This window comes from Sus scrofa, chromosome X (genome assembly GCF_054392235.1).
Source record: "Sus scrofa isolate SSC_HxYL_T2T_F1_AM1 chromosome X, Sscrofa_HxYL_maternal_Yorkshire_Landrace_v2.0, whole genome shotgun sequence".
NCBI lineage: Eukaryota > Metazoa > Chordata > Mammalia > Artiodactyla > Suidae > Sus > Sus scrofa.
In genome coordinates, this window is record NC_139401.1 from 47941269 (window position 1) to 47968245 (window position 26977).

The 26977-nt window shown below is 40.3% G+C and overlaps 1 protein-coding gene across 38 annotated transcripts in view; it reads right to left on the reverse strand.

Moving 5' to 3' along the window:
- Positions 1-26977, reverse strand: part of SHROOM4 (shroom family member 4) — a 249635-nt gene that overhangs the window by 15126 nt on the left and 207532 nt on the right. For 10 of the 38 annotated variants that reach the window (XR_002340849.2, XR_002340848.2, XR_002340847.2 and 7 more), the window contains 4 exons: positions 24281-24430; positions 22907-23081; positions 18005-18274; positions 15289-16635 (listed from right to left, as the gene is read on the reverse strand). Coding sequence is in view for 15 of the 38 variants with exons in the window: in XM_021080598.2 (XP_020936257.2) it covers positions 16366-16635; positions 18005-18274; positions 22907-23081; positions 24281-24430 (865 nt within the window). In the remaining 23 variants the exon portion in view is untranslated. Of the gene's footprint in view, positions 1-12773; positions 16636-18004; positions 18275-22906; positions 23082-24280; positions 24431-26977 lie in introns of those variants that run through there. The other 28 variants (XR_014835386.1, XR_014835384.1, XR_014835387.1 and 25 more) reach the window with 7 other exon arrangements.

Here is a 26977-nt window from a genome sequence, read left to right on the forward strand (position 1 = left end):
GACAAGACATCAAGACCCCCCGCAGACCTGGAGCTACCACATGCCTCTGCACTTGTGCCCTGCACCACTAGATCCAAGGTCACATCATGCTCCAGCATGCCCCACTTGCAAGTGAAGGCCTTTCCTTACCACAGTCAGTCTATAAAGTTTGGAAGATATGACTGCTTCTTCAAATGTGGAGAAACCTATGGAATATTAGAGGGATCAAAAATAAGCAGGGAAATATGACACCACCAAAGGAACATAGTAAACTTTCAGTAACTGACCTCAAATAAATGGAGTTATGTGAATTGCCAAAGAATTCAAAATAATTTTTCTAAAGATGCTGAGAGAACTACAAAAGAACACAGATGAACAATTTAACAAAATCAAGATATAATACAAAAGCAAAATATAAAGTCCAACAAAGAGATAGGAAACATAAAGAAGAACGAAACAGAAATTGTGGAGCTGAAGATACAATGACTGAACTGAGGAATTCAATAGAGAGCTTTCATCATCAGATTGGACCAAACAGAAAAGGAAAAAATCAGATCATTTGGAATCATTGAGTCACAGAAGCAAAAAGAATAAAAAAAAAAAAGCCTATAGGACTCACAGGACACCAATAAAAGAAAGAGTCTATGCATCATTGGAGTCCCAGAAGGAGAAGATGATAAAGTTTAAATAATGTCCGAGAACTTCCCAAACCTGGGAAGAGATTTGGACACCCAAGTTCATGAAGCTAGGAGGCCTCCCCATAATTTCAATCCAAAACAATCTTCTCTAAGAAACATCATATGACTTCCCATTGTGGCACATTGGAAACAAATCTGACTAGTATCCATGATGTGGGTTCAATCCCTGGCCTTGCTCAGTGGGTCAGAGATCTGGCATCACAGTGAGTTATAGTGTAGGTCGCAGATGCAGCTTGGAGCCCACACTGCTGTGGCTGTGGCATAGGCTGGCAGCTACAGCCCCGATTTGACTCCTAGCCTGGGAACTTACATATGCCATGGGTGAGGCCCTAAAAAGGAAAAAAAAAGAAACATTATAATAAAACTGTCTCAAATCAAATGGAGGAGATAGTTTAAAAGTAGCAAGAGAAAAAAATCTCTCATAAAGGGGATACCATAAGGCTATCAGTGGATTTCTAAGGAAAAACCTTACAGATGAAGAGAGAGTGAGATATACATATTCAAAGCGCTGAAAGGAAAAAACTCCCAACCAAGATGACTTTACCTAACAATGTCCTTCAGAAATGAAGATGAGATAAAGCCTCCACAAAAAAAAACAAAAGTGAGGGAGTTTATCACCACAAGACTTGCCTTACAGTAAATGCTAAAAGGAGTTCTTCAAGCTGAAATGAAAAGATGCTAATTAGTAATATGAAAACATAAGAAAACATACAACAAACTGATAATATTAAGTAGAGAGTCAGATTTAGAATACTAATACTGTAATTTGGTGTGTTGACCACATGGCTCTAGTATAAAAGTTGAAGGACAAAAGCATTAAAAATAGCTACAATGATTTGTTAATGGCTACACAATATAAAATATGTAAATTGTGACATCAAAAACAAAATGAGAATAAAAGGGCAGAGTTTTTGTGTGCAATCAATGTTAAGCTGCTACTAGCTTAAATAGACTTATATCAATAAAATGTTTCAAGTAAGCCTCAGGGTAACCACAAAATAAAAACCTATAACAGATGAACACAAGATAAAGAGAAGGGAATCAAAGTATACTACTTCCTTTGCGAATCATTGATTCGCAAAGGAAGACAGTAAGGAAGAAAAAAGGAACAAAGGAACTTTGAAACAACCACAAAACAATAAGATGTCAATAGTAAGTCCTTATATATTAATTACTTTGAATATAAATAGGTTAAATTCTCCAATCAAAAGGTAAAAATGACTTAATGATGGAATAAAAACAAGACCCAGGTATATGTTGCCTCTAAGAGACACTTTAGCTTCAAGAATACACATAGCCTCAAAGTAAAGGGATGAAAAAGATATTCCACAGAAATGAAAACCAAAAAAGAATGGAGTACCATTCGTCTATCAGACAAAACAGACTTTAATTTTTATTGAATGAAACATTCTTTAAATTCTATAGTGCTTTACAATTTTCAAAAGTTTCTCACACAGGATTTCATATAATCCCATAACAACCCCTTTTTTCCTCTACCCTTATATTGCCCTCCCTCTTTCCTCTCCTCACTGGTAACCACTTGTTTGTTCTCTATATTTATCTTTAGGTTATACATATAAGTGATATCATACAGTGTTTGTCTTTCTTTGTATTATTTATTTCACTTAGCATAATGTCCTCCAGGTCCATCCATGTTTCTCCAATGGGCAAAATTTCATTCTTTAGACATAACGGACTTTAAGTCAAAAATTGTTAACAAGAGACAAAGAAGGCTATGATAAAGGGCTCGTTTCATCAGGAGGACAACAATTGTAAATATATATGCACCCACTATCAGCACATCTAAACATATTAAGCAAACACTAACAGACCTGAAGGGAGTAATAGACAACATGATAACAGTAGGGACTTCAATACCCTAGTTTCAACAATGGATAGGTCACCCAGATAGCAAATCGATCTGGAAACATTGGATTTGAACTGTATTTTATTTATTTATTTTGGCTTTACTGGTGGCATGTGGAAGTTCCCAGCCTAGGGATTGAACCCAAGTCACAGCAGTGACAATGTCAAATCCTTAACTGCTAGGCCACCAGGGCACTCCCTTGAACTATACTTTAGACCAAATGAACCTAACAGACATGTAAAAAACATTCCATCCAACACCAGCATAATACAAATTCTTCTCAAGTGCACATGGAACATTCTCCATGACACATTATATGTTATGTCACAAAAGAAGTCTTAGCAAATTTAAAAAGATTGAAAACATATCAACTATCTTTTTCTGACCACAATGACATGAAACTAGAAATCAATAAAAGAAGGAGAACTGGAAGATTCACAAATATGTGGACATTAACATACTCCTGAACAATCAATGAGTCAAAGATGCAATCAAAAGGGAAATCAAATAACTTTTAAATGAAAATTTAAACATAGCATAACAAAACTTATAGGATGAAGCAAGAGCAGTACTAAAAGGGAAGTTGATAGTTATAAAGCCTACATTAAGAAAAAAGAAAGTTCTCAAATAAACAACCTCATGGAACTAGGAAAAAAAACTCAGCAAAATTTGTCAGAATTATGGAGAAAACAAATATCATGGAAAAAATAAATCAAAAATAGAAAAACAGTAGAAAAGATCAATAAAATTGAGTTGGGTTTTTTTGAAAAGATAAACAAAGCTGACAAACTTTAGCTATACTTACTAAGAAAAAAAGAAGACAAAAATTATAAATGATATTACAAAATATAATGAGACTACTATGAATAATTATATGCCAACAAATTGAACAATGAAGAAGAAATGGAAAAATTCCTAGAAACAGACAATGTACCAAAGAAATAGAAAATATGAACAGACTAATAACAAGCAAGAAGATTGAATTAGTAATCCAATAAAAGAAAGCCCAGCACCAGATGGCTTCAGTGGGTGAAATCTACTAAACATTTAAAAAAAGAATCAATGCCAACTCTGCTCAAACTTCCAAATAATTAAGTCGTGGTAACACTCTCAAACTCATTTCACAAGGCCAGCATTCCCTGATACCCAAGCCAGATAAAGATACTACAAGAAAAGCAAACTATAGACCAGTATCTCTAATGAATATAGATGCAAAAATTCTCAAAAAAAATACTAGCAAAATGAATTCAATAGTATTTTGAAGGGATCATACATCATGATCAGGTGATATTTATCCCTTGGATACAAGGATGGCTCAACATACACAAATTAATAAATATGACACCACATTAATAGAATAAAAGACAAAATCATGTGATTATCTCAACAGATGCAGAACAAGCATTTGAAAAATTTAAACATCCTTTTATAATAAAAACTTTCAACAAATTGTGTATACGAGGGACATTAAAACAATAAAAGCCATATATAACAAACTCACAGCTAACATTACACTCAAGGGTGAAAAATTGCAATGTTTTCAAAGAGTTTCAGAAGATAGGTGTTAACTCTTCTTTAAATGTTTGATGGAATTTGCCTGTGAAGCCATCTGGGCATGGACTTTCGTTTGTTGGAAGTTTTTAAATCACAGTTTTAATTTCAGTGTTTGTGATTGGTCCATTAGTATTTTCTACTTATTCCTGTTTCAGTCTTGGAAGATTATACCTTCCTGAGAAGTTGTCCATTTCTTCTAGGTTGTCCATTTTATTTGCATATAGTTGCTTGTAATAGTCTCTTATGATCCTTTGTGTTTCTGTGGCATTAGTTGTAACTTCTCCTTTTTCATTTCTAATTTTGTTGATTTGAGCCTTTTCCCTTTTTGTTAGTGTGTCTGGTTAACCAATTTTATCTTTTCAAAGTACCAGCTTTTAGTTTTAGTAATCTTTTCTACCATTTTCTTCATCTTCATTTCATTTATTTCTGCTCAAATTTTTATGATTTATTTCCTTCTACTGACGTTGGGTTTGGTTTGTTCTTCTTCCTCTAGTTGCTTTAGGTGTAAGTTTTTGTTATTTAAGATTTTTCTTATTTCCAGAGGTAGGCTTGTATTGCTATAAACTTCCCTCTTGGAAGTGCTTTTTCTATGTCCCATAGGTTTTGGATCATTGTGTTTTCATTGTCATTTGTCTTTAGGTACATTTTGTTTTCCTCTTTGATTTTTTGGTGATCTATTGGTTTTTCACTAACATATTGTTTAGCCTCCATGTGTTTGTGTTTTTACAGGTTTTTTTTTTCTTGTAGTTGATTTCTAATCTCATAGCATTGTGGTTGGAAAAGATGCTTGATATGATTTCATTTTTCTTAAATTTACTGAGGCTTGTTTTGTGGCCTAGCATGTGACCTACCCTGGAGAATGTTTCACATGTACCTGAAAAGAATGTGTATTCTGCTGCTTTTGGATGGAATGTTCTACATATATCTTTTAAGTCATTGAGAGCATTATGCTATGTGCAAAAGTCAATCAGAGAAAGACAAATACTATATGATCTCACATATATAGAATCTAAAAACATCAAACTAACAGAAATACAGAGTAGAATGTTAGTCTCCAGGGGATGAGGAATTGGGGAAATGAGGAGATGTTGGTCAAAGGGTATAAACTTTCAGTTGTAAGATGAATAAGTTCTGGAGATCTAAAGCACAGCACAATGACTATAGTTAATAACACTGCATCATATACTTGAAAGTTGCTATGAGGGTATGTTTTCACCATAACAATGACAACAGCAACAACAAAATAGTAATTATATGAGGTGAAGGATGTATTAACTAACCTTATTGTGGTAAATATTTCACAATTCACATGTATATCAAATAATCACCTTGTATACCTTAAACTTACACAGTATTTTATGACAATTATATCTCAATAACCTGAGGGAAAAAGCCAAAGGCATAGATGAACTGCTAAAGCAGATTTAACCAGATAATGAGGCTGAAGCTGAAGTGATGCAACCTTAGACATTGGAGCATGCAGAGAACCTCATTGGCAATGGAACTGGATTTGGAATCCATTAAAATGACTTAAGCAGGAGAAGGGGTGACATAATCATATTTTGATTTTGGCAATATCACTCTGTATACAGCCTGAATAATAGACTATAGAGGGCAAGAGATGATATGGGGAGAACACCTATCAGGCTAATGCTGTAGTTTAGAAGGTAATAGTTATGGTAATAGAAGTGAATAGATTTGACACATATTTAGGAAATAGAATTGATAGGACGTGGTGAGGGATTTTTATGTAGGAAGAGTGAGAGAAAGGAGGCTATCCAGGATCACTCTAAGATGTTTGGCATTCCTAGTTGGTTGGATAGGGGTATTAGTCACTGAAATATAAAGAACACTGGAAGCAACAAGTTTTGAGAGGGAAAAATCACATGTTCAATTTCAGACATGTTAAAATGTCATTGTCATCAAAAATACATAAAGTTTTGGAACTAAGAGAGGATCTGAACTAGAGATACACATTTGGGAGGCAGGTTTATATGTGAGGTGAACTGTAACCATGGTATGGATGAATTTTCTGATGGAAGAGAAATGCAGTGAATACAGAAGAGGGTCTAGAGATAATACAGTGAGAAGACAAGAAAGGCTTGGTTTTAAGATACTCCTATATTTAATCACTGTGTTGGGAAGGGGAAGCCAACATAAAATATCTCCAGAATATGAAGCTCACAATAAAGTTTTCATGAATCCATCCTTCATAAGATATTACTACTCTGTATTTCTGAAGTGTTTACAATGAGGTAGGGCCATTGTGATAAGTCCTAATGGTATAAACTACTTTTTTTCCCCTCAAGAAGCCCATAGCCTAAAGGGAGAGACAGAAAGCATAATTATCTTACCCAAATACCATACACTCTTATTTATTAATACAATAAAATTTCCAAAAGAGGTGTAATCTGAGTTGACACTAAAGGTCAATCTGGAATTGGTTAAATGCAAGAGGTCAGGGGAGGGATTTTCAGGCAGAGGAACCTGCCTCTCTGAAAGCATGGAGGAATGAGACTGCATGACATGTTTGGAGAATTGTCTAGAACTAATGATGAGTGTGAGGATGTGTTAGAAGTCCTAGCTGGAGAAGAGATAGATACAAAGGAGATCGATCACAAAGCTCCTTGTATGCAAGTAGTCAGGGATTTATCCTATGAGCAGTGAGGCCAATTAGAAGGACCTGGCCTAGTATGCCACTTGGGGGTCAGGTACAGAGAGTAGTGTTATGTGCACCCTATAATGAGAGCCTGGAGCCAGGCAGGGTATTACTTCTTCTTCTTTTTTTTTTTTTTTTTTTTTTTTTTTTTTTGCTTTTTAGGGCTGTACATGCAGCAAGTGGAACTTTCCAGGCTAGGGGTAGAATTGGAGTTGCAGCTGCCACAGCAACATAGGATCTGAGCTGTGTCTGCAACGTACTCCACAGTTCATGGCAACACCAGACCCTTAACCCAATGAGTGGGGCCAGGTATTGAACTCACATCTTCATGGATACTAGGCAGGTTTCTAACCCCCTGAGCCACAACAGGAACTCCCGTCTTTATTTAGCCACAAAACTATCCCCTTCACAGACCTGACATGGGAACACTGGGTCTCAGAGGGAGGGCAGAGATGGTTCTAGGTCTAAAGTGTCTGAGTACCATTATAGCAAGGTCTAGAAGACACGTGGTTTTCCTCATTTTCAGATTGTTTCAGTAACAGACATGGTTTAGGTTATGCTTTGGCAAAACTGGATTTGTCTGGTTCTTACAACAGGCATACTTAATAGCTACCAGTTTGTGTGAAAGTGACCAAAATTTGTCCTAAGTGCATTGCCTTATACAATTTATGCACAGTCTAATTATTCTAACAGCCTCTCCTCACTCTTACTGTTAACTAATTTTCTTAAAGAAAAATGAAGTTTTCCTACTTGTAAAAGGTGTTTACATATATAGTCATTTATGAGACTTCTAAACAGTAGCTATTTAAGCTTAGCCCAAATAATGGATTTCTCTCAATTAGAAGTTATCATTTGTTGTACCTACTAATGGGTTTGTTCTTCTATTTTACCTTTCTCAAACTAAAAACTGTGGACAAATCAGGGTACAGATTATTTATTTTTTCCCCAGCACTTTGACTCATTCACATTTCACCTAATGCATTTTCAAGTTGGAAAGATTTTACTCATGGCCTTTTCCCAAATTATTTCCTCTGCAAAAAATATGATCAACTCAGCACTTGAGGAAGTGAGTTCCATTAATTACCCTTTTTAGATGGAAAATCAGTACCTGAGAGGAAAATGGGAATTCAAACCATGTCATTTTACTCAGTTAGCAGCAGTGCACAAATCCAGGCTGAAGGGACATATTTAAGAAACAGTTTACAAACAGAGCATAGGCTTTTAAGATTTATACTGCCCAGTAGGAGAGAAGCTTTTGCTAGAGCCCTTTAGCCTGTGGCTGTGTTTGAACTGTGCATAAGATGGGCACTATTTCCATGTGATATAAGTTAGTTTTCTTTATTATCAGTGGAATTCAGCCTTTTTGTCTAAACCATCTTTAAATCCAACTTCTTCAGTGACAGGTTTGCCATCCTTTTCTAGGCATTAAAAAATCCCATTACAAATTCCATTCAGGGAAAAAATAAGAACATCTCTGCTAAAAATTAACGTAAAATATTTTAGTTATTACAGTAGTAAAGAGAGTCATGAATCTAGCCTATTTCTAATAGCTGTGGAATCAAGGAAAAAATCTGTTTTGCCTTGCTCTACTAGGGTAAAAAATGATTATGTGTGTTTCTATACATAAAGTATGAAATTGTCTCTTTCATTAGGATGGAAACCTCATGAAGGTAGACGCTGACTATTTTGTTCACTTCAGAGTCCCCTGAGCAAAAAATAACACCTTGACATATTAGTTTAATGAATGAATGAATGAATGACATTACACCTTTATACCACTTTGGTTTAATTTGTAAACAACAAAAAATGCTGCCATGAGATTCTAAATTTATATTTAATAAAGTGTTTGAAAGTCCCAGAGTTGTTGTAAAGGTTAAATGAGAACTTTTGTTTAAAAATTGTATATTTAGATAGAAAGAATAGTGGAAGACATGTAAAATTGCCTAACCTAGGGTAGGGAACTCAATGACATTTAAGTTGACTGCAAATCTAAAAAGGAAGTTTGATAAGTAGAGGATTTCCCTAAGCCATCCTCAAACTGGAGCCCAAGTAGTCCACAGGCAGAACAGTTCTTTCCCTACTGCTCTGAATAGGGTGTGTTCTTGGGAATATAGGTGGTCATCTTGCAGGCACTTAATAGATGACATTGTTCCCATCAGATGGTAGTATTGAGCCTGCCAGAAAATTCTACTCACCATAGGGGGTTTCTTAGTCTGAAACATTTTCTCTACAAGTCCAGTGAAATCGTGACCTGGTGCACAGATCAGGATGGGTGAGGAAGGGAAACATTTTTTATTGAGGACTTACTACATGCCTCGCTTTACCAAGGATCTCATTCATTTCCTACTTTAGCTTATAAGAACTGTTAGCATTCATCCAGTACTCACTCTATGCTAGGCACTGTTTTAAGCACTTTACATGCATTAACTCACTAATTCCTCATACCAACCTAAGGAGGTGTAAGTATTTTTGTTACCTCCAATGGACAGAAGAGGACACCGAGACACAAAGAAGTTAAATATGTTCAATGTCACACAACTTCTAAGTGGGGGAGACAGTATTCAAAACCAGGTGGTTTGAGTTTCAGTGTCCAGGCTTTAACTCCCTCCCTGGAGAAGGATTATTATCCTCATTATTACTAAGGCTCCATGAATGAAATGACTTTCCAAGGTCACATTAATAGAGCCAATGGTGCTTTATTTTTCCTTATATTGTTTTACTTCAATCTCACCTCAATAAAAATGATAAATCTAGTAGCTAACATTTATTGAACACTTACTTTATGGCAGGCATTATTTTAGGTGCTTCATGTGGATTATCTCATTTAATCTTTATAAAACTTTGAGGTGGTATTTTTATTAGCCTCTTTTTTAGAGGTGAAGCTCCAGAGGAGTCAGGTAACTTATATAGGAGATATAATAAGTTGGTGGAGTCGGAATCTAAAACCTGATTTATTTGCCTAAAGAGCTGAAGTCCACAATAACGCTACCATACTTCTGGCCTAGAAAGATGGCCCTCTTCCCCAACTGGTCCTGTAGGTGAAGTGATGAGACAGAATTGATACTACTGTTACTCCCTGCATTGCTGGTTCTGCCAAGTCTGCAAGGGGAAGGATGTAATGACAAGGGAGCTTGTGAATGGCATGAATACTGTATCTTTGAGGCTCAGGCATGAGCTACATGCTTACCATCAATTCAGATTTTTGTCATTAGAAATGAGACTGATAGAAATAAGCAAAAGCTTTTTTTCACCATTTTTATTGAGATATAATTCATATACCATCTAGCTAGCTCATTTAAAGTATACCATTCAATGGTTTATGGTATATTCACAAAGATGGGCAATGTTGATTACAATCTAATTTTAGGATATTTTCATCACCCCAAAAAGAAACCCCATGCCCATTAGCAGTAATTCCTCATTTCCCCCAGCCCAGCAGCCCTTGGCAACTGCTAATCTTTCTGCCTTTGTAGATTTACCTGTTCTAAATATTTCATATAAATGGAGTCATACAATATGTAGTCTTTTGTGACTAGCTTCTTTCACTTAGCATAACATTTTCAAGGTTCATCCATGTTGTGGCATATATCAGTACCCCATTCCTTTTTATGGCTGAATAATATCCCACCAAAGTTTGTTTACCCTTCCTCAGCTGATGGACATTTAAGTTGTTTCTACTTTTCTGGCTGTTATGAATAATGCTGCTTTGAACATATGTCTACGTTTTTTTGTTTGAATGCCAGCTTTCAACTGTCCTAGGCATATGCCTAGGAGTGGAATTAAGTCATATGGAAAGTCTGTTTCACATTTTAAGAAACTGCTAAATTGTTTTCCAGTGTGGCCACATCATTTTACATTTTGTACAAGTGTTTCTCTTATATCCTCACTGACACTTATTATTGTTTGCCTTTTTTATTATAGCCATCATAGTGGGTATGAAGTGGTATCTCATTGCGGTTTTGATTTGTATTGCCTTAGTGTTAAGCATTCTTCCCTGTGCTTATGGGTCATTTGCATAAATTCATTGGAGAAATGTCTATTCTTATAAAAAAAAGTCTTTGCCCTTATTTAATTGGTTATTTTTGGGTTGTAAGAGTTCTTTATAGGTTCTGAATAAAAGCCCAATATTAGATATTTTTCCCATTATGTGGATTGTCTTTTCACTTTCTTGATAGTATTGTTTGCAGCACAAAAGTTTTCAATTTTGATATACTCCAATTTATTGACATTTTTGTCACTTGTGTTTTTGGAGTTCTGTCTAGGTAATCGTTGCTTAGCCCAATGTCGGGAAGATTTATTCCTGTTTTCTTCTAAGAGTATTGTAATTTTAATGCTTACATTTAGCTTTATAGTTCAAGTTAATTTTGGTACATAGTGTAAGGAAGAGATCCAAATTCATTCTTTTCATGTGGATACCCAGTTGTCCCTTCATCATTTGTGGACAGATATTCTTTCTCCATTTTATTGGCTTGGCACCATTATTGAAAATTAACTGACCATAAACATGAGGGTTTGTTTCTGTATTCTCAATATTATTCCATTTATTTATATGTCTATACTTGTGAATACATCACAGTCTTGATGACTTTAGCTCTGTAGTAAGAGCTGATTTTGAAATTGAGAGGTGTGACGCATCCAACTTTGTTATTTTATAAGATGGTTTTGACTATTCTGGGTCTCTTGCAATTCCATATGAATTTTAGGTTTCACTTTCCCATTTATACAAAGAAGCCAGCTGGGATTCTCATAAGGATTTTGAACCTGTAGGTCAATTGGGAGAGTACTATTATCTAAAAAATAGGAAGTCTTCCAATCCATGGACAAAGGGTGACTTTATATTTATTTAGATTTTTTTCAATTTCTTTCAACAATGTTTTTAGTTTTCAGTATAAAATTCTTACATGTTGTTTATTAAATGTATCCCCAAGTATTTTTTTTTTTGATGTTAGTATAATGGAATTGTTTTTAGATTGTTCATTGCTAGTGTATAGAAACAGAAGTGATTTTATATATCAACCTTGTATCCTGTGACCTTGCTGAACTCATTTAGGCAGGTAGTTGTGAGCAGTATGAGAAGAGCAAGAATATGCCTAGATTAGAAAAGAATGGATTGAGTAAATCAAGACTAGAATAATAGTAGTTACTATGTCCTTAACATTTTGTGGTAAGTCAGTGCTTCTCACTTTTTAATATGCACATGAATCTCCTCTCAGAAGTCTAGTTAAAATGTAGACTATTACCAGTGAGTTTTGGGTGGAACCTGGGTTCTGCCTTTCTAACAATTTCTAGTAGATAGCTGGTGGCTTTCATATATTACTTTTAAGCCACAACAACTCTGTAAGACACATCTTATTGTTTCCATGTTACAGATAAGAAAAGGAACTCTGAAGTTGAGCAAATAACCCAGGTTCATAGAATAAGTGGCAAAATCAAGATTTGAACACAGTTCATTCTACTGCCAAAGCTGGGCTCGTTCAACTCTACTGCACTGGATATATGGAATAGGAGGAGATTAGTTGGCATATGAATAATGTATGGATTGGGGGAGTAGTAAGCTTTTCAGGGTCAGAGGTGCTTCTTGGAGTACATTTGGGCCTGAACCTTGACGTTATCTTGGAGAGCTGATTAGTGACTAAGAGTAAAGATGTGAGACCGAACTATCAGGTAGAAGTAAGATGATGGTAGTAGAGAGAATTCAAGATTGGAGAAGGTATAGAAAGTGGCTCACCTCTGATCAGAATCAACTTCAGAACTGGACACTGTATACTGCTGAGGTCTACACTTGAGGTCATGCCTGTTATTGATGCTTCCTGAATTCTAAATTATTGTAATGGGGATAATGAATAGCATCAAGGCTAACCCTGAGGGAACAAGGTAAGGGTTTAGGGATGTGGATAAGGCTCTGATCATACAGTTATCTATGAAGGACTATGGACAGGTAATCAAATTCCTTTCCAATACTTTGCAGCAGAATATCAGGAGATTTCCATCACTTCAGTCAAAACACATAAGATAATTTTTTTTTTTGTCCTTAGCACCTTTTATTGAAGTATGACCCTTGATGACAATCTGGCAGACATATCGATGTCAGCCAAGAAGGGAGTGGTGGAGGACACAAATGCAGAAACAATAAGATTCAGAAAAATAATAGCTTCACATGGGATAGATGACCCCCCAACAGTTGTACAACCAACACTGGTTCTTTCTCTATAGAAATTGCCCCCTGCCCCACCCCCCTCTAAAGACCTACTAATCTTCAAAGAATACAATATGTTGTTACAGAAATATTATTGGCATAGACAACTCCTTTGGCAAAGACAGCGGGAGACACCAAGCTCCAGACGGGAGGAAGTGGCCAGGAATGTGCCCAGCTTCCTCCATTTGGGACCTGCTACTGGCAGAGCAGCACCTTTCGGGAGGCTGGGATTAAGGTTGCAGCCCTGGTGCCCCTTGGCAGCTTTTTGGCACAGGACGTGAAAGGGAAAACAGAACCTGAACCAGGCCTTGAAAGAGGCTTTTCATCTTTTTACCCTCTTCGTTCCTTGGCTTCTAGTCTCTCTCTTTTTAGGGCTTTATTTTCAGTGTCTCTGTCCTTCCTCTTGGATTCCCCTTGAGCATCTTCTGCTCTACCCTGGCTGAGTCTGCAGCTGGTGGGGCTCAAAAAGACTCAAAGCCCTGGGACAGGAGTATAAGGAGGACATGTGACTCTTAAATTGATTCTTCTCTATCAACCACTGTGCTTACTCATAACCCACTGTGGCCTGTATGGGGATTTGAAAGGAGAGGACAGAAGACCAATAACTGTCTTTGGGAAAGTCCCTTGGCCTTCCTTCTAAACTGCTACCCCCTGGGGTTCCCATGTGGCTCAGCAAGTTAAGGATCTGGTATTGTCACTGCTGTGGCTCAGGTCTCTGCTGTGGAGTGGGTTCAGTCCCTGACCTGGGAATTTTGTATACCACAGGTGCAGCCACAAAAGAATAAAAAATTAAAAAAATAAAATAAACTGTTCCCCCCGGTAGGCCTTGGTGGAGGGCTGAGCCCAGGAAATGAGAATGCGTGAGAAAGACACCGTATCTCAAGTCACACTGGCAGCTTTGCAGTGCTATCAGCCATGACAGGACTGCCCCATCAGCAGTGTGGGAGTCCCTGTCTGCCGAGCTTCACTGCGCACTATAGTTTGAGGGTTAAATGCTTTGGAAATTGTCCCTCTGTGTGAAAATGAGCATTCTTGTGCTCTGATTCCAACTTTTGAAAGTTGGAGGTGAGATAGGTGACACAAATAACAGAATCAGTATACTTTCAGGGTAATAAAACTTAAGGTACAACCATTCTAACGCTGACTTAAAAAGCCCAGACCATGGTCATGGTGTCCAGGTAAGTGGCCACTCTTTTCCCTGGGCTATAGTTCCCAAAAGCTGTTCTAGCAAAAAAAAAAAAAAAAAAAAAAAAATAAATAAATCTTAGAATAATGGGCTATATTGGCCTTACCCCTCCCTCCAATACAAGACTTGCTCACTGTTTGTCTAAGAGCCTGTTTTTTTTTTTTTAAAAAAAAAAAAAAAGATGGCAACCACAGACTCTATTCAAAGCACTCCCCAGTCTTCCTCAACCTTGACTTAGGTAAACCTAGCCCCTTATAAGCTACCAGCTTTCCTGAATAGAGTAAAATCCTCCACTTGATGGGAGAATGGCAGGTTGGCATTTTTAACAGTGGTTCTAACAGCAGCACTGTACTAAGAGCATGCTCAGGGCCCCCCTCCCTACAGGACACCCTGCTGGCCAAGATTCTTCCATTGTTTCCAAATACAATGAAGAGGAAACAGAAGCTAGCAACCAGTATTTGTAGCAGCAGCAAAGTTCCTTGGCAAATTCTTTGGTTGAATGAAGCACCCCTGCTGCTACAGTTAACCTCTGAGGACCCCGAGGAACTCAGCAGTGACTAGAAGCCCAGGCTGGCTGAGCAGGGCCGTGCAATACCAAGCATGGGCCCCAGTTAGCAAGGAACCAGGAATTGAGCTGGATAACAGGGCAGAGTTTCTTGCCATAGCCCACCCAAGGGCTTTTCCAGGATAGAAACTGGCTACCAGTGTCAGGACATTGGCAACAGTAGCAGCAGCATTTGTTGTTTGTGGGCCTAAGATCCTGGCTGGATTATAACTTGCGTTGCAGGGCTGGCCCTGGCTGGAGCTTCCAGCTACCATGGATTTCAGTTCCCTGAGCCAGGCCACAGGATAAGAAAACAATTAGATAGAGGAGCTCTTCCTGAGCTCACCCCTACCTTAGCTTGGAAATGGTAGAGAAATGGGTGAACCTTCATCCCTTTCAGATTTCTTTGGTTTCGGGAAAAAATAAGTACAAAAAAATATATATTGAACCTTGTTGGGGAAATCTAAGCTCACGGTCATCCAGACTTCAAGGGAAGTGTAGGGTCAGGCCACAGTGGGGAAGACTCTTAGTTCCAAGTGAGAACTCCTTTCTTAGACACTTGTCAGCTATGGTTGGTAGAATTCAAGGCCTTGGTACTCGCTTACCTAGCCATTGGTGAATTCAGGCTGATCTGCAGAAAATGCTTTCCTTCTGGGCTAACTTTCCCCTTTCCAACTCCCCTCTTCTCACCTTATTAGTTAAAAAAAGAAAACAAAAACAATCAAGACATAAAAATAAATAAAATCAAAAGGCCATTTAAAATATAACAATAACAACCCCCTGCCCCCCAATAATAAAACATGTATCCAGAAGTCAGCTTTAGTAGAGCTATGAATGGCCCCATAGTGTGAAGCTCTTGGGGTAGGCACTTGGCACCCCCAGCAATGAAAAGGCAAGATGGAACAGCAAGTCGTAGGCCAAAGTCTTAGGGTGGGGGGTGGGGAGGGCCACACCAGCCAGGGCTGAAGATAGGCCACTTCCCCCTCAACTAGCTGCTGAGGAAGGTGGGGTAGAGCTGATTCAATTCCTTTAAGCATAGCTCCTCTCAGCAGGGCACCGGGCGGTGATTCCCCACCTTGGCTCACATTGTGGTAAGTGTCATTGCTCCTTCTGTGCTTCCTGCTGCAAAGCCCAGGCAAGGCCCTGAAGCTGATGGTAGGTGCGCACCCTCAAGACAACCAGATCTCCATGGGAAGTGGCTGGGCCATGAGCCTCAGGGCAGAGTGGAGCTGCATGGGCAACTTCCCTCTGAGATTTCAGAGGCAGATTATGGTGTGTGTGGGGGGGTCGGGTGGGGGGGTGGCGGGTGGTGAGTGCATGATGTTCCTGGTGTCCTGATACAAAGAAGAATGAAGGCACTTCGGTGGTTCTGCGTGCAACGAGCGCTTGGCTGTGCAAACTGTGGGAAGGAGAGTGTGGTTTGTAGGTTTGTGTGGTCACACTTTGCTGCAGCTTCTACTTCTTGCTTCTGCTCCCTCGAGTAGAAGCTTAGGGCTTCCCCAGGTCCTCTTAGCTGGCTGGGAACACTGCTAGGTTAAGGGGCAGTGAGAGACTCCAGGGTAGAGGATATGGAACAAACTGCTAACTAACTGCTATCTACTTGCTAACAAATTGCTAACAAAGATTGAAAGCACTTCCCGTTGCACTGGGGCAGGGATGGTGTAGGCAGTCCGCTGATGGGATTAGAAATTACTGGGCCCCAGGAGTAGGCTCTCCCTGAGACATTTGAGCTGCTCTTCCCCGAGCTTGATCTTCTCTTCCAGCTCTCGCTGTTCAATGATGAGAGCTGATTTCATCTTCACAAAGTGCTGGTAGTCTTGGAGCTGGTCCTGAGGCAGGTAGCGGGAGACCATTCCAAACACCAACTTCTCCCGGCGGTCCACGTGCTCCTTCAGCTCCTTGGCATCTGTCAACTGCCCTGTCAGCTGCTGTTTCTTCTCTATCAGCACCAGCTGGGGAAGCAGAAGACCAGTGAGGGCCACCCCAAAGATCAGTTTTCTGTCCAACCCAGGGCTCTGCCAGGGATGCTCCCACAAAGCAACTGACTCATTGATGAGTCCTAGATTGCCTGCCCTGAAGTCCATCTGGATGCCAAAGCCTTTCTTTGCTGTAGCAGGGGAGGATAAACAAGACGGCAATTCTGGACAAGGGGATGTGCAGTCACCTCGTTCCATCTCTTAACTGTTTTTAACCCGTGGACCACCACTGGGGTTGGGGTGGGGAAAAGGCTCTGGCAAAGCCAGCTCATCCACGTTCCATCTGCTGAAAAATCATCACTCTGACAATGCTTTCAAAATGGTGCCGGTGCGTCTGTGTGCGTGTGCTGGGATGTATCCGTGTGTGGGCACAGACATTCATGCCTTTTAATGTGGATTCACATTTGTATCCAAAACCACTTGGATGGGAAAAGGTAAGGCAGTTTGGGCTCAGGAATGTACACAGAGTGACCTAACCTGTGAAATTGACAGCCTCCCGATTCACCTACTTGGTGAGACCTCTTCCTTTAACTCTGAGAAAGACAGGCAAAATGCTGCTGCTGCTCTTACTATTACTACTATTAAAACTACTACTACTAAAACTACTATCACCACTACTACTACTGCTAAAACTACTACAATAATAACTACTACTACTATTAAAACTACTACTACGACAACTACTACTGCACCAGTAACTACTACTACTACTACTACACCAGTACCTACTACTACCACTACAACTACTCAACTACTAGTACTACAACTACCCCACACCAGTAACTACTATTATCACTACAACTACCACTACACCAGTAACTACTACTACCACTACCACTACTACTACACAAAATAACTACTACTACCATTACAATAACTAGTGCTAAAACTACTACTACTGCTGCTACTACTACCACTACTAAAACTACTGAAACTACTATTAGTACTACTGCTATAAAACTACTACTACTAGTATTACTACTACCACTAAAACTACTACCGCTACTACTTCTACTACCAGCAGCTAGCACTGATTCAGTGTTTACCTTGTTCTAGGCCCTGGTTAAGTCATTAACATGGGTTACCTAAGTTAAGTCTCAGAACCCCATGAGGTAGGTAGCGTGTTCACCCCAAAGACTGAGACAGAGAGAGGTTAAGTGAGTTGCCCACAATCACACAGTTCATTAGTGGTAGAGTCAGAATTTCTAGGCACATATAAGCCAGTGTCCACACTCTTCACACTATCTTCTCCTGCCTCCCAGACTAGCCAGACTTGAAAGAAGGAGCCCTGGAAAGAAGCAGATAGCACTTCCCTCCATCCACACCCTGGAGACATCAAGCCTACCTTCTCTTGGTTGGCCTCTGAATCGATACTGTTGAGAGCATTCTCCACCCGGGCCAGTCGTCCAGAGAGCGACAGCAACAAGTTGACTACTTTGTCCAGGTCCCCGATAAACAAACGGTATTTTTCAAACTCATTGGATTTGCAGACAGCTTTTAGGTTGGCCTCGACCTCCTCCCCAAGGGCAGAATTGGCACTGATGTCCTCTAGCAATCCTCGCTGGGCCTCCCGCAGCACAGAAAGTTTCCTGCCAATGCTTTCAATAAGCTGTATCTAGGAGAAATAAACAGAGGCAAAGGATGAGAATGGGGACCAACAGAAACGGATCTGTGCCTATAAGCTCTGTTTTGAGATCCAAGTTAACAGATGGCGGGCTACTACCCTAATCATTGGAAACAAAGGAAACCTGAGCAAGTCGTGAGCAATTCCAGTTTTCTGGACAGGCGCCTTCTTTTCCATCTCTTCAGATCTGCTAGGAATCAATGCCTCCACCAAACTTCTTGGCATTAGATGAGTGGTACCCAGCGGGTAATTCTTATTTGTTAGATGTAACTTAATAAATACTTGCCGAGGCTATTTGCTAAACGGGAATGCTGATGAGAGCATAGGCTGGAAAAGCAATGCCATCAAGTATTTGCCTATTGCTTCATTCATTCCCTTTTTTTCCATTTCAGTATCTCTGATGTGGATGACAATGTGCTAGTTCTTCCCCTCCTCAGCTTGGCTTTTGAGGCGTTTTGGATGAGAGTGGAGTTCTAAAGTCCTAGTGACTAGGCTTCACTGCCAGCTCTTCCTAGTTGTGTGACCTTGGGTGAATTTCTTTATGGAGTTTTACTTTATCTGCAGAATGGGGGTTAACCTAGTACCTACTTCATTGAATTATAATATGGGTTCCATGTGATAATGCATGCTAAAGGTTTAGCACAAAGTGCTCAATCAAAGCTCTTGCTCTGATTATTATTCAGTCTGGCCTCACCCTACCATTCTATTCTCTCACTCCTCAGAGCCTCTGAGGATTAGCTCTCACTATCTGTGTTCCAACCACTCCTTCTTAGGTTCCTGATTTGCTGGTGCAGTTCCACCAGCTCTTTCTCTCTTCCTTCACTTTGGCTATTCCAATTCTTTCTTCAGAGCCCAGCTTTGCCTCCACCTTTCCTGCTCCCATAACTCCTCACTCAATGATCTTTTTCTTTTCTAAACTCTCCATTGTTTTAGAATTAGAACCCTAGAGTATAAGTTGAAGTTGTTCACGTTCTAATTCATGTGCTTGCATCTGACCCCTCACCAACTACTGATTGTAAGTTTCTCAAAGGAAGCACTACCTTATATCTTCTGATTTGTCTCCCCAGTTCTGGGACTTTACTCACAGAAGGTAGTGGGGTAGAGTGGAGTTTTGGAGCCTAGATTTCAATTCCACCTCCTTTAAACTGTGTGACCTTGGGCAATATACTCAATCCCACTGAAACTATAACCAAGCAGGGCCCTGTAGGGCTCCTGGGCACACAGGCCTTTCTGTGTTCTCCATTTCTTGTTTTTAGGGAATAAGCTTCAGCCTCCATGACTCTCCTTGAGTTCCAAAGGGCAGTTGCTAATCAGGGAAGGGAGGGGATGCAGAGACCAGGGAGGAGCAGTCAAGAGACAACAGTGTAGCCTTGGGGTGGGGTCCTGGTTCCTCCTCAAGGAATATACAAAAGAATATCTTTGAGCCTTTCAGCAGAACTAAAACCCCCAACAAATGGAAGAACTACTTGATGAAGCATTCTTCATTCCAGGAAGAAGGAAGACCACCAGAACCAGTCCTGGGCCACTAAACACCAGTTTTGAAAGACAATGCAAACTTGCCTCTACCCTGATCCTTATCTACAGTCCAATTTTCCACTCCCCAAACTATAAAACCACCTCTCATCTCTCCCAAGGGGGGCACAGTCTTTAAGGCGTTAGTCTGATGTGGCCGCCCAACCCCCTTTGCCTGGCCAAGCAATAAAGCCATCTTTTTCTCCTTCACCCCAAATTCTGTCTCCATGTTTCTATTCAGCAACAGCAGACCAAGGCTGAGTTTCAGCAACAAAACTTCCGTTTCCTCATCTGTAAACTGGAGAAGCACCACCACCCCCGGCCCCAGTTCCACTGTTGGGAGGGTTTAACGAGATCACAGAAGTAAAATACTTAGTATGGTGCCTGGCACATTAAATGCTCAATACATGTTTATTGATGCTGTTATTACCTCTGCTGCTATTACGGCTATTCCTGCCAACACCACCACCACCAGGCACTCTGAGCTAATTGATACTTGTCTAGCTGCAGGGTCCTGACAAGAATAGATCTGTCCCAGTGAAACAGAGCAGGGCCCTTTGAGGGACCTCCTGGGTACAAGTCCTTTCCATGGCCCCCATTTCTTGTTTGTAGGAAATAGGCTTCTTTCACCCTCCTTGATGTTCCCTGAGTTCCAACAGACAGAGTCAAACCGTTGCTCATCAGGGAAGGGAGGGGATGCAGAAACAAAGGAGGAGCAGTCAAGAAACAAAAATGCAGCTTTGGGGCAGGGTCCTGGTTCCTCCTGAAGCAATGTGCATCACATCTGCGAATTCTTCCGGAGGAACCAAGCCCCCCAGCCCCCACCCCCACCCCCACCCCGAGGTAGAGGATGGGAACTTTGGGCTGAGCACAAGATTCCTAGAACACCACCTTATTACCTCACCACCCACCAATCAGAAGAAAGCCACACACCCTACAGCCCTCACCCCAAATTTTGCCTATAAAAACTTCTCCCCCCAAACCGTGGGGAAATTTGGAGTTTTAGAGCAGGAGCCACCTGTCCTCTTTGTAAGTGGCACCTTTGTAATAAATTCTGCACTTTCCTTTATCGCCACCTGGCAGACTGGCTATATACCACAGGCAGCTGAGTGGACCTAAGTTTGGTTCCGAAACACCAGGTTGTTCCCAGGCTTTGCAGTCAGTATCGCGTTATTGATAACAGCATGGACTTAGTGCCAGCCTACTTGCGTTTGAACCCCAGCTCCGACACAAATTAGTGGTGTGAGCTTGAGCAAATTACTCAAGCTCTCTGTGCCTCGGTTGTACCATCTGAACAAGAGGGTAACAGTATTACCTACCTCCTAGCATTGTTCTGAGACTGAAATGAATTGATACATGTTACATGCTTAGAACAGTATCTTGTATAAAAGAAGTATGCTTCGATGTTTGTTTCATTACTATTCTTGCCCAGGCACTCTGGAACTATAGGCTTTTAGTTAGATATCTAGAATGTGTTCCTTTATAGTCATTTATTTAGAGATGCCTGAGGCGACCAAGGACAAGAGAGCCTCCTGCTCTGGATCCAGGCCTCTTGCCATATTTCAGAACTGGTCAAAAGTCAGGAGACCACCATGATCTTAGTTGGAAGTGTAATGGGTTTACATTTAGGGAAAAATTCCAAAACCCCCTGAGAATTAGGGTGCAGTGATATGAATGAGGCAACATGATTAGATGCCAAGAAGCTCCCAAGTATAACCCCGCCCTCTGCTTTCCTAAATAAAACTCCACTCCAGGGACAAGGGAGGGCTGGTGGCCAAATGATCAACTTGGAAAATCACCTACCTAAGCCCAGCTCTTAGGTTCCATAATCTGGAAAGATGGAAGTGGACAAAGTCCTTTGTTTGTCGCACTTGGGCTTTGCAGCCAGAACTAGGAAAAATGTGTAGTGGATAGAGCTGTGGAGTCATCACAGACCCAGCTAAAGTTAAGTGGCCTTTCTGGGATGTTGCAAATTGGTGACCTTCTTCATCTACTTTCCTCAGAGATAAAAAACTGTTTTAGCCTACTTCAAAGCACTATCTGCTGTTCTGTGCTTTGCTATTTCTGATCATTTCTGTCATCTCCTAGTCAGACATACATTAGGTTGGATCCTAATAAAAGGGCCTGCGTAAGTCAGGAGCAGCCCTGCCATGCTCAGGAAACATGGATTCCAAGGAAGCAGGCATCTGGATCAATAACACTTTGATGCCCCCAAGCTTCCTATTCTTTCCCTGACATTTTGCTTGAGATTGGAAAGAGGTGGAGACCTCTTGCAAAATGGCCTTGAGCTTTCGTACAAGCCATGTCCTGAATGGGAAATATGGGCAGAAGAGCAATTTGCATTGGGCTCAGATGTCCACAAAGTGGTGAATTGGGCCTTTGAAGTTGCCATGGAAACCCTATTTGCTTATGATATAAAATGGGTAAGTGCAAGGGGGGCAAAGTTTTTCCAGGAATTTGATTAGAAAACCAGGCTAGTGGTACTTAGAAGAAAGGGGAGGCTTCAGAACAATACCAACATCATCTTCATTTATCTGTTTTAGTATTTTTAAGAGTTAATTAACTATCCTTACAAATAAATACAAAAGTCGTCTGGCCTATAATTTTTTCTTTTCTTTCTTGGTCAGTCTGTTCTCTCTTCAGAAAGTTGCCCAGAGAATACAATCAATGGATGCCATTGGTTGGAGCTCACTGGCAAAAACTCTGATGTGCCCTGGGTAGCTAGGTACTTATAAAGCTGGCTTACTTCAGAGCAGAAAGTCAGACAGTCTTGACTTTGAGTCCTGGGTCTACACATAGTCTATAACCCTGGGCAACCTGGTCCTCTCAACTGGTAAAAAGAAGACAGTAATGTTTACCTTATAGAGTTTTTTTAAGGAGTCAAGAGACACTGTGATGATGATGACAACGACTCTAACAGCATTACCATTATTGACTGGATCAAAAATAGACTAGGGTTGCATATGCAAGAAACCCAGAGAGGCGATCTGATTCCATACTGAAAATATAAGAATGCACCAAGATATTCTGGAGGACGTGGAGGGCAGGTCAATCTCCAGACACCCTCAAGCTAAATACTGTAAATCTCGAAGGTATATCCAAAAACTTCACCTTTTTTTGAGCCAGTTCATGGTCAATTTCCTCCTCTCCCATCTCTGCCATCTTGGGTTGGTCTTTCAACTTGTTCAGCAGCTCTGCTTTGCCCACAGATATATTGTAATAAGCTGAGTAAGAGGTAGGGATCCCTGGGGCCCCCTGAGGAGGTGAGCAGTGCTGTAGCTCTTGTCTGTGGAAACAAACAAAAAAATGACCATTTGAGCACCTCTGTTGAGAGCTGACCTTTCTGCTTCTTAATTTCCCCATTTGTAAAATGGGATCCTGTTTCACCAAGGAGCTGTAAAATAAGGAAATAATGGACTGGGAAGCACTGTTCAAACATAAACAGGCCATATGAAGGCAAAATAGAAAACAAGTCAAGGCCAACCTTAAGAACTTAAGAAGGCTATTTCTACATTTCTGACTTCCACAGCTAGGGGGACTTCTTCTTCTTCTTCTTTTTTTTTTTTTTTTTTTGTGTGTGTGTGTGTGTGTGTGTGTGTGTGTGTGTGTGTTTTTAGGGCCGCACCTGCAGCATATGGAGGTTCCCAGGCTAGGGTTTGAATCGGAGCTGTAGCTACTGGCCTACGCCACAGCCACAGCAATGCAGGATCCGAGCTGCTTCTGCAGTCTATTCAGCTCACAGCAATGCCAGATCCTTAAACCCACTGAGCAAGGCCAGGGATTGAACTTGTGTCCTCATGGATACTAGTCAGATTCGTTTCCACTGAGCCACGACGGGAACTCCTAGGGGGACTTCTTTGGCGAGCAGTGGGTTTGGTCATTAACATCCCACTAAAATCCAGAAAAACTAGCAGGCCCCTAAAAGTTCTGGGCTTCTGATAATCAGTGATTCCCTCTGGTTCATGGTCTCAGTACATGGATGCTAAGGGAGGGACTAGGTGCTAGGGATGTGTCTGAGACCTTAGGTATTTGTCCTCCAAGACTGTTGGCCTCCCTCCTACCCATCCTGGATGCCAGCCCACCCTGGCTTTATCTAGTCTTCTTGCTTAAAAAGGCACCCTGTGGCTTTCCTGGTCACTCCCATCATTTCTTCTTTCCTGGTGATGCCACCCCTGATGGAAATGACCCCTCCACTGCAGCTCTCCCACGCCAAAGAGGTCACTTATGATCTCAACAGTGGTTACTATGTTGGAGGCTGGGGTTGGCACCCCTGCCAGAGACTTGTCATGGCCCACCACATTGCTCATGAGCTCTTCTGAGACTGTCTGATGTGGGGCAGGCCTTTGGCCTGAGAAGGAATAACACAGCTCTACTTCTGGCCTATCCCCAATGGCCTCAGCCTCCTCCATGGTTGGGAATGAAATGGAAGGGGAGGTGGGAATAGAACCAGTGGTGCCTGGGGGCTTGACAAGTATAGAAGCAGACCCTGTTGTCTTGGGTTCACTGAAGCCTGTGGGGCTGAGGTGCTGCTTCTCAGAGCCCCAGCCCATGAAAGAGAACTGCTCCTCAGGAAAGAAGTAATTCTGGCTCCATCCTGGCTTGGGTTTGGACTCTTCTGCCATCAAAGCTTCTGGTCTGATGTGAGGAAAGAAATGAAAAGAAATGCTTCAGGGTTAGCGTTCAGAGATGGAGGGGCAAAGAATTCCGCCTATGGTTTATGTAAGGGGGAGGCCCACCCCCACTATGTTCTTGTTGCCTACCAGCCACTCCTCCCCTCCACCTGTCTGTGTCACTGCCCCTTCACTAACCTCTAGCTGTTTGAAAGGAAAAATAGGAGAAACTCATTAGTCATTTTTGCAGCTATTTGCAGCTCTTAGATAAAGGTCAAAAATAATGGTTAAAAGGCTCCACAGCTATTTACTGATTCATGCTATGCTGTCTCCTAACTCATCACACAAAAGAAACTTGGGCAAGCAAATATTCCTCATCCTAGGTATTCATTTTACATGTAGGTTTTTAAGCTAACAGTACTGATAAAGGACAGCTACTAGTTAGCATTCACATGGTGCTTACTATGCCCAGGAGCTGTCCTAAGAAGTGTGTGTGTGTGTGTGTGTGTGTCTATAAATACAGACATAAAATGTTAAGCTCATGACAATCATTTTACAAATAACGAACATGAGGCACTGAGAAGTAAAGTGACTTTCCTGGGGTTACGAGACAGTAAATGGCAGACTTGTGATTTAACCCTAGGTGACCCAACTCCAGAATCTATGCTTTTAGTCACTATACCATACTGCCAAAGGGACAATCTGACATCATATAAAACTCTGCATGCAAGGAATTTTCTGGCTGGACTATATCTATGTTAGCAGAGAAGAGAGAACATTTTGAAAGGAATATGACTATAGGAATTTAGGGAATTCCTATCTATAAGAAAAATGTTTAGGGCATGTGTGTGAGTTCAGCATCAGAAAGTACTGAAAGAAAGCACAGATTTTTTTTTAAAGGATCCCTATCAGAGTTCCCACTGTGACTCAGCAGAAATAATCACGGCTAATATCCATGAGGATGTGGGTTCAGTCCTTGGGCCTGCTCAGTGGGTTAAGGATCCAGTATTGCCATGAGCCATGGTATAGGTCACAGTCATGGCTTGGATCCTGTGTTGCTGTGGTTGTGGTGTAGGCCAGCAGTTATAGCTCCAATTTGACTCCTAGCCTGGGAACTTCCATATGCCAGTGCTGTGGCCCTAAAGAGACAAAAAAAAAAAAAAAAAAAAAATCCCTATCAATTACCAATGGCATTTTTCACAGAATTAGATCAAAAATTTTAAAATTTATATGGAAACACAAAAAACCTTGAATATTCAAAGCAATCTTAAGAAGGAAAAGTGGAGCTGAAAGAATCAGGCTCCCTGACTTCAGACTGTACTACAAAGCTACAGTCATCAAAATAGTAGGGTACTGGCACAAAAACAGAAATATAGATCAATGGAACAGGATAGAAAGCCCAGAAATAAACCCATGAACTTATGGTCAATTAATCTACAACAAAGAAGGCAAGAATATATAATGGAGAAAAGATAGTCTCTTCAATAAGTGGTGCCAGGAAAACTGCACAGCTATATGTAAGAATGAAATTAGAACACTCTTGAATGCCATACACAAAAATAAACTCGAAATGCATTAAAGACCTAAATGTAAGACCAGATACTATAAAACTCTTAGTAGAAAACCTAGGCAGAACATTCTTTGACATAAACTGCAGCAATATCTTTTCAGATCCACGTCTTAGAATAATGAAAATAAAAACAAAAATAAATGTGACCTAATTAAACTTAAAAGTTTTTGCACAGCGAAGGGAACCATAAACAAAATGAAAAGATAACCTACAGAATGGGAGAAAATCTTTGCAAATGAAGCAACCAACAAGGAATTAATCTCCAAGATATACAAACAACTCATGTACTTGATATAAAAAAACCAAAAAACTTCATCAAAAAATGGGCAGAAGATCAAAATAGACATTTCTCCAAAGAAGACATAAAAATGGTTAAAAAAAAACATGAAAAGATGTTAAACATTGCTAATTATTACAGACATGCAAATCAAAACTACAGTGAAGTACCACCTCACACCAGGCAGAATGGCAATCATCAACAAGTCTACAAACAATAAATGCTGGACAGGGTGTGGAGAAAAGGGAAGCTTCCTACATTGTTGGGAATGTAAATTGGTACAACCAGTATGGAGGGTCCTCAAAAAACTAAAAATAGAACCACCATATGATCCAGCAATTCTACTCCTGGGCATATATCTGGAGAAAACCATAATTTGAAAAGATGCATGCACCCCAATATTTACTGCAGCACTATTTATAATAGCCAAGACATGGAAGCAGCCTAAATGTACATCAACAGAGAAATGGATAGAGAAGATGTGGTGCATATATATACAATGGCATATTACTCAGCCATAAAAAAAGAATGAAATAATGCCACTTGCAGCAACATGGATGGACCTAGAGATTATTATACTAAGTGAAATAAATCAGAGAAAGACTAGCATCATATGATATTGTTCTTATGTGGAATCTAAAAAAACTGCTACAAATGAACTTATTTATAAAACAGAAACAGACTCATAGACTTTGAAAACAAACATGGTTACCGAAGGGGATAGG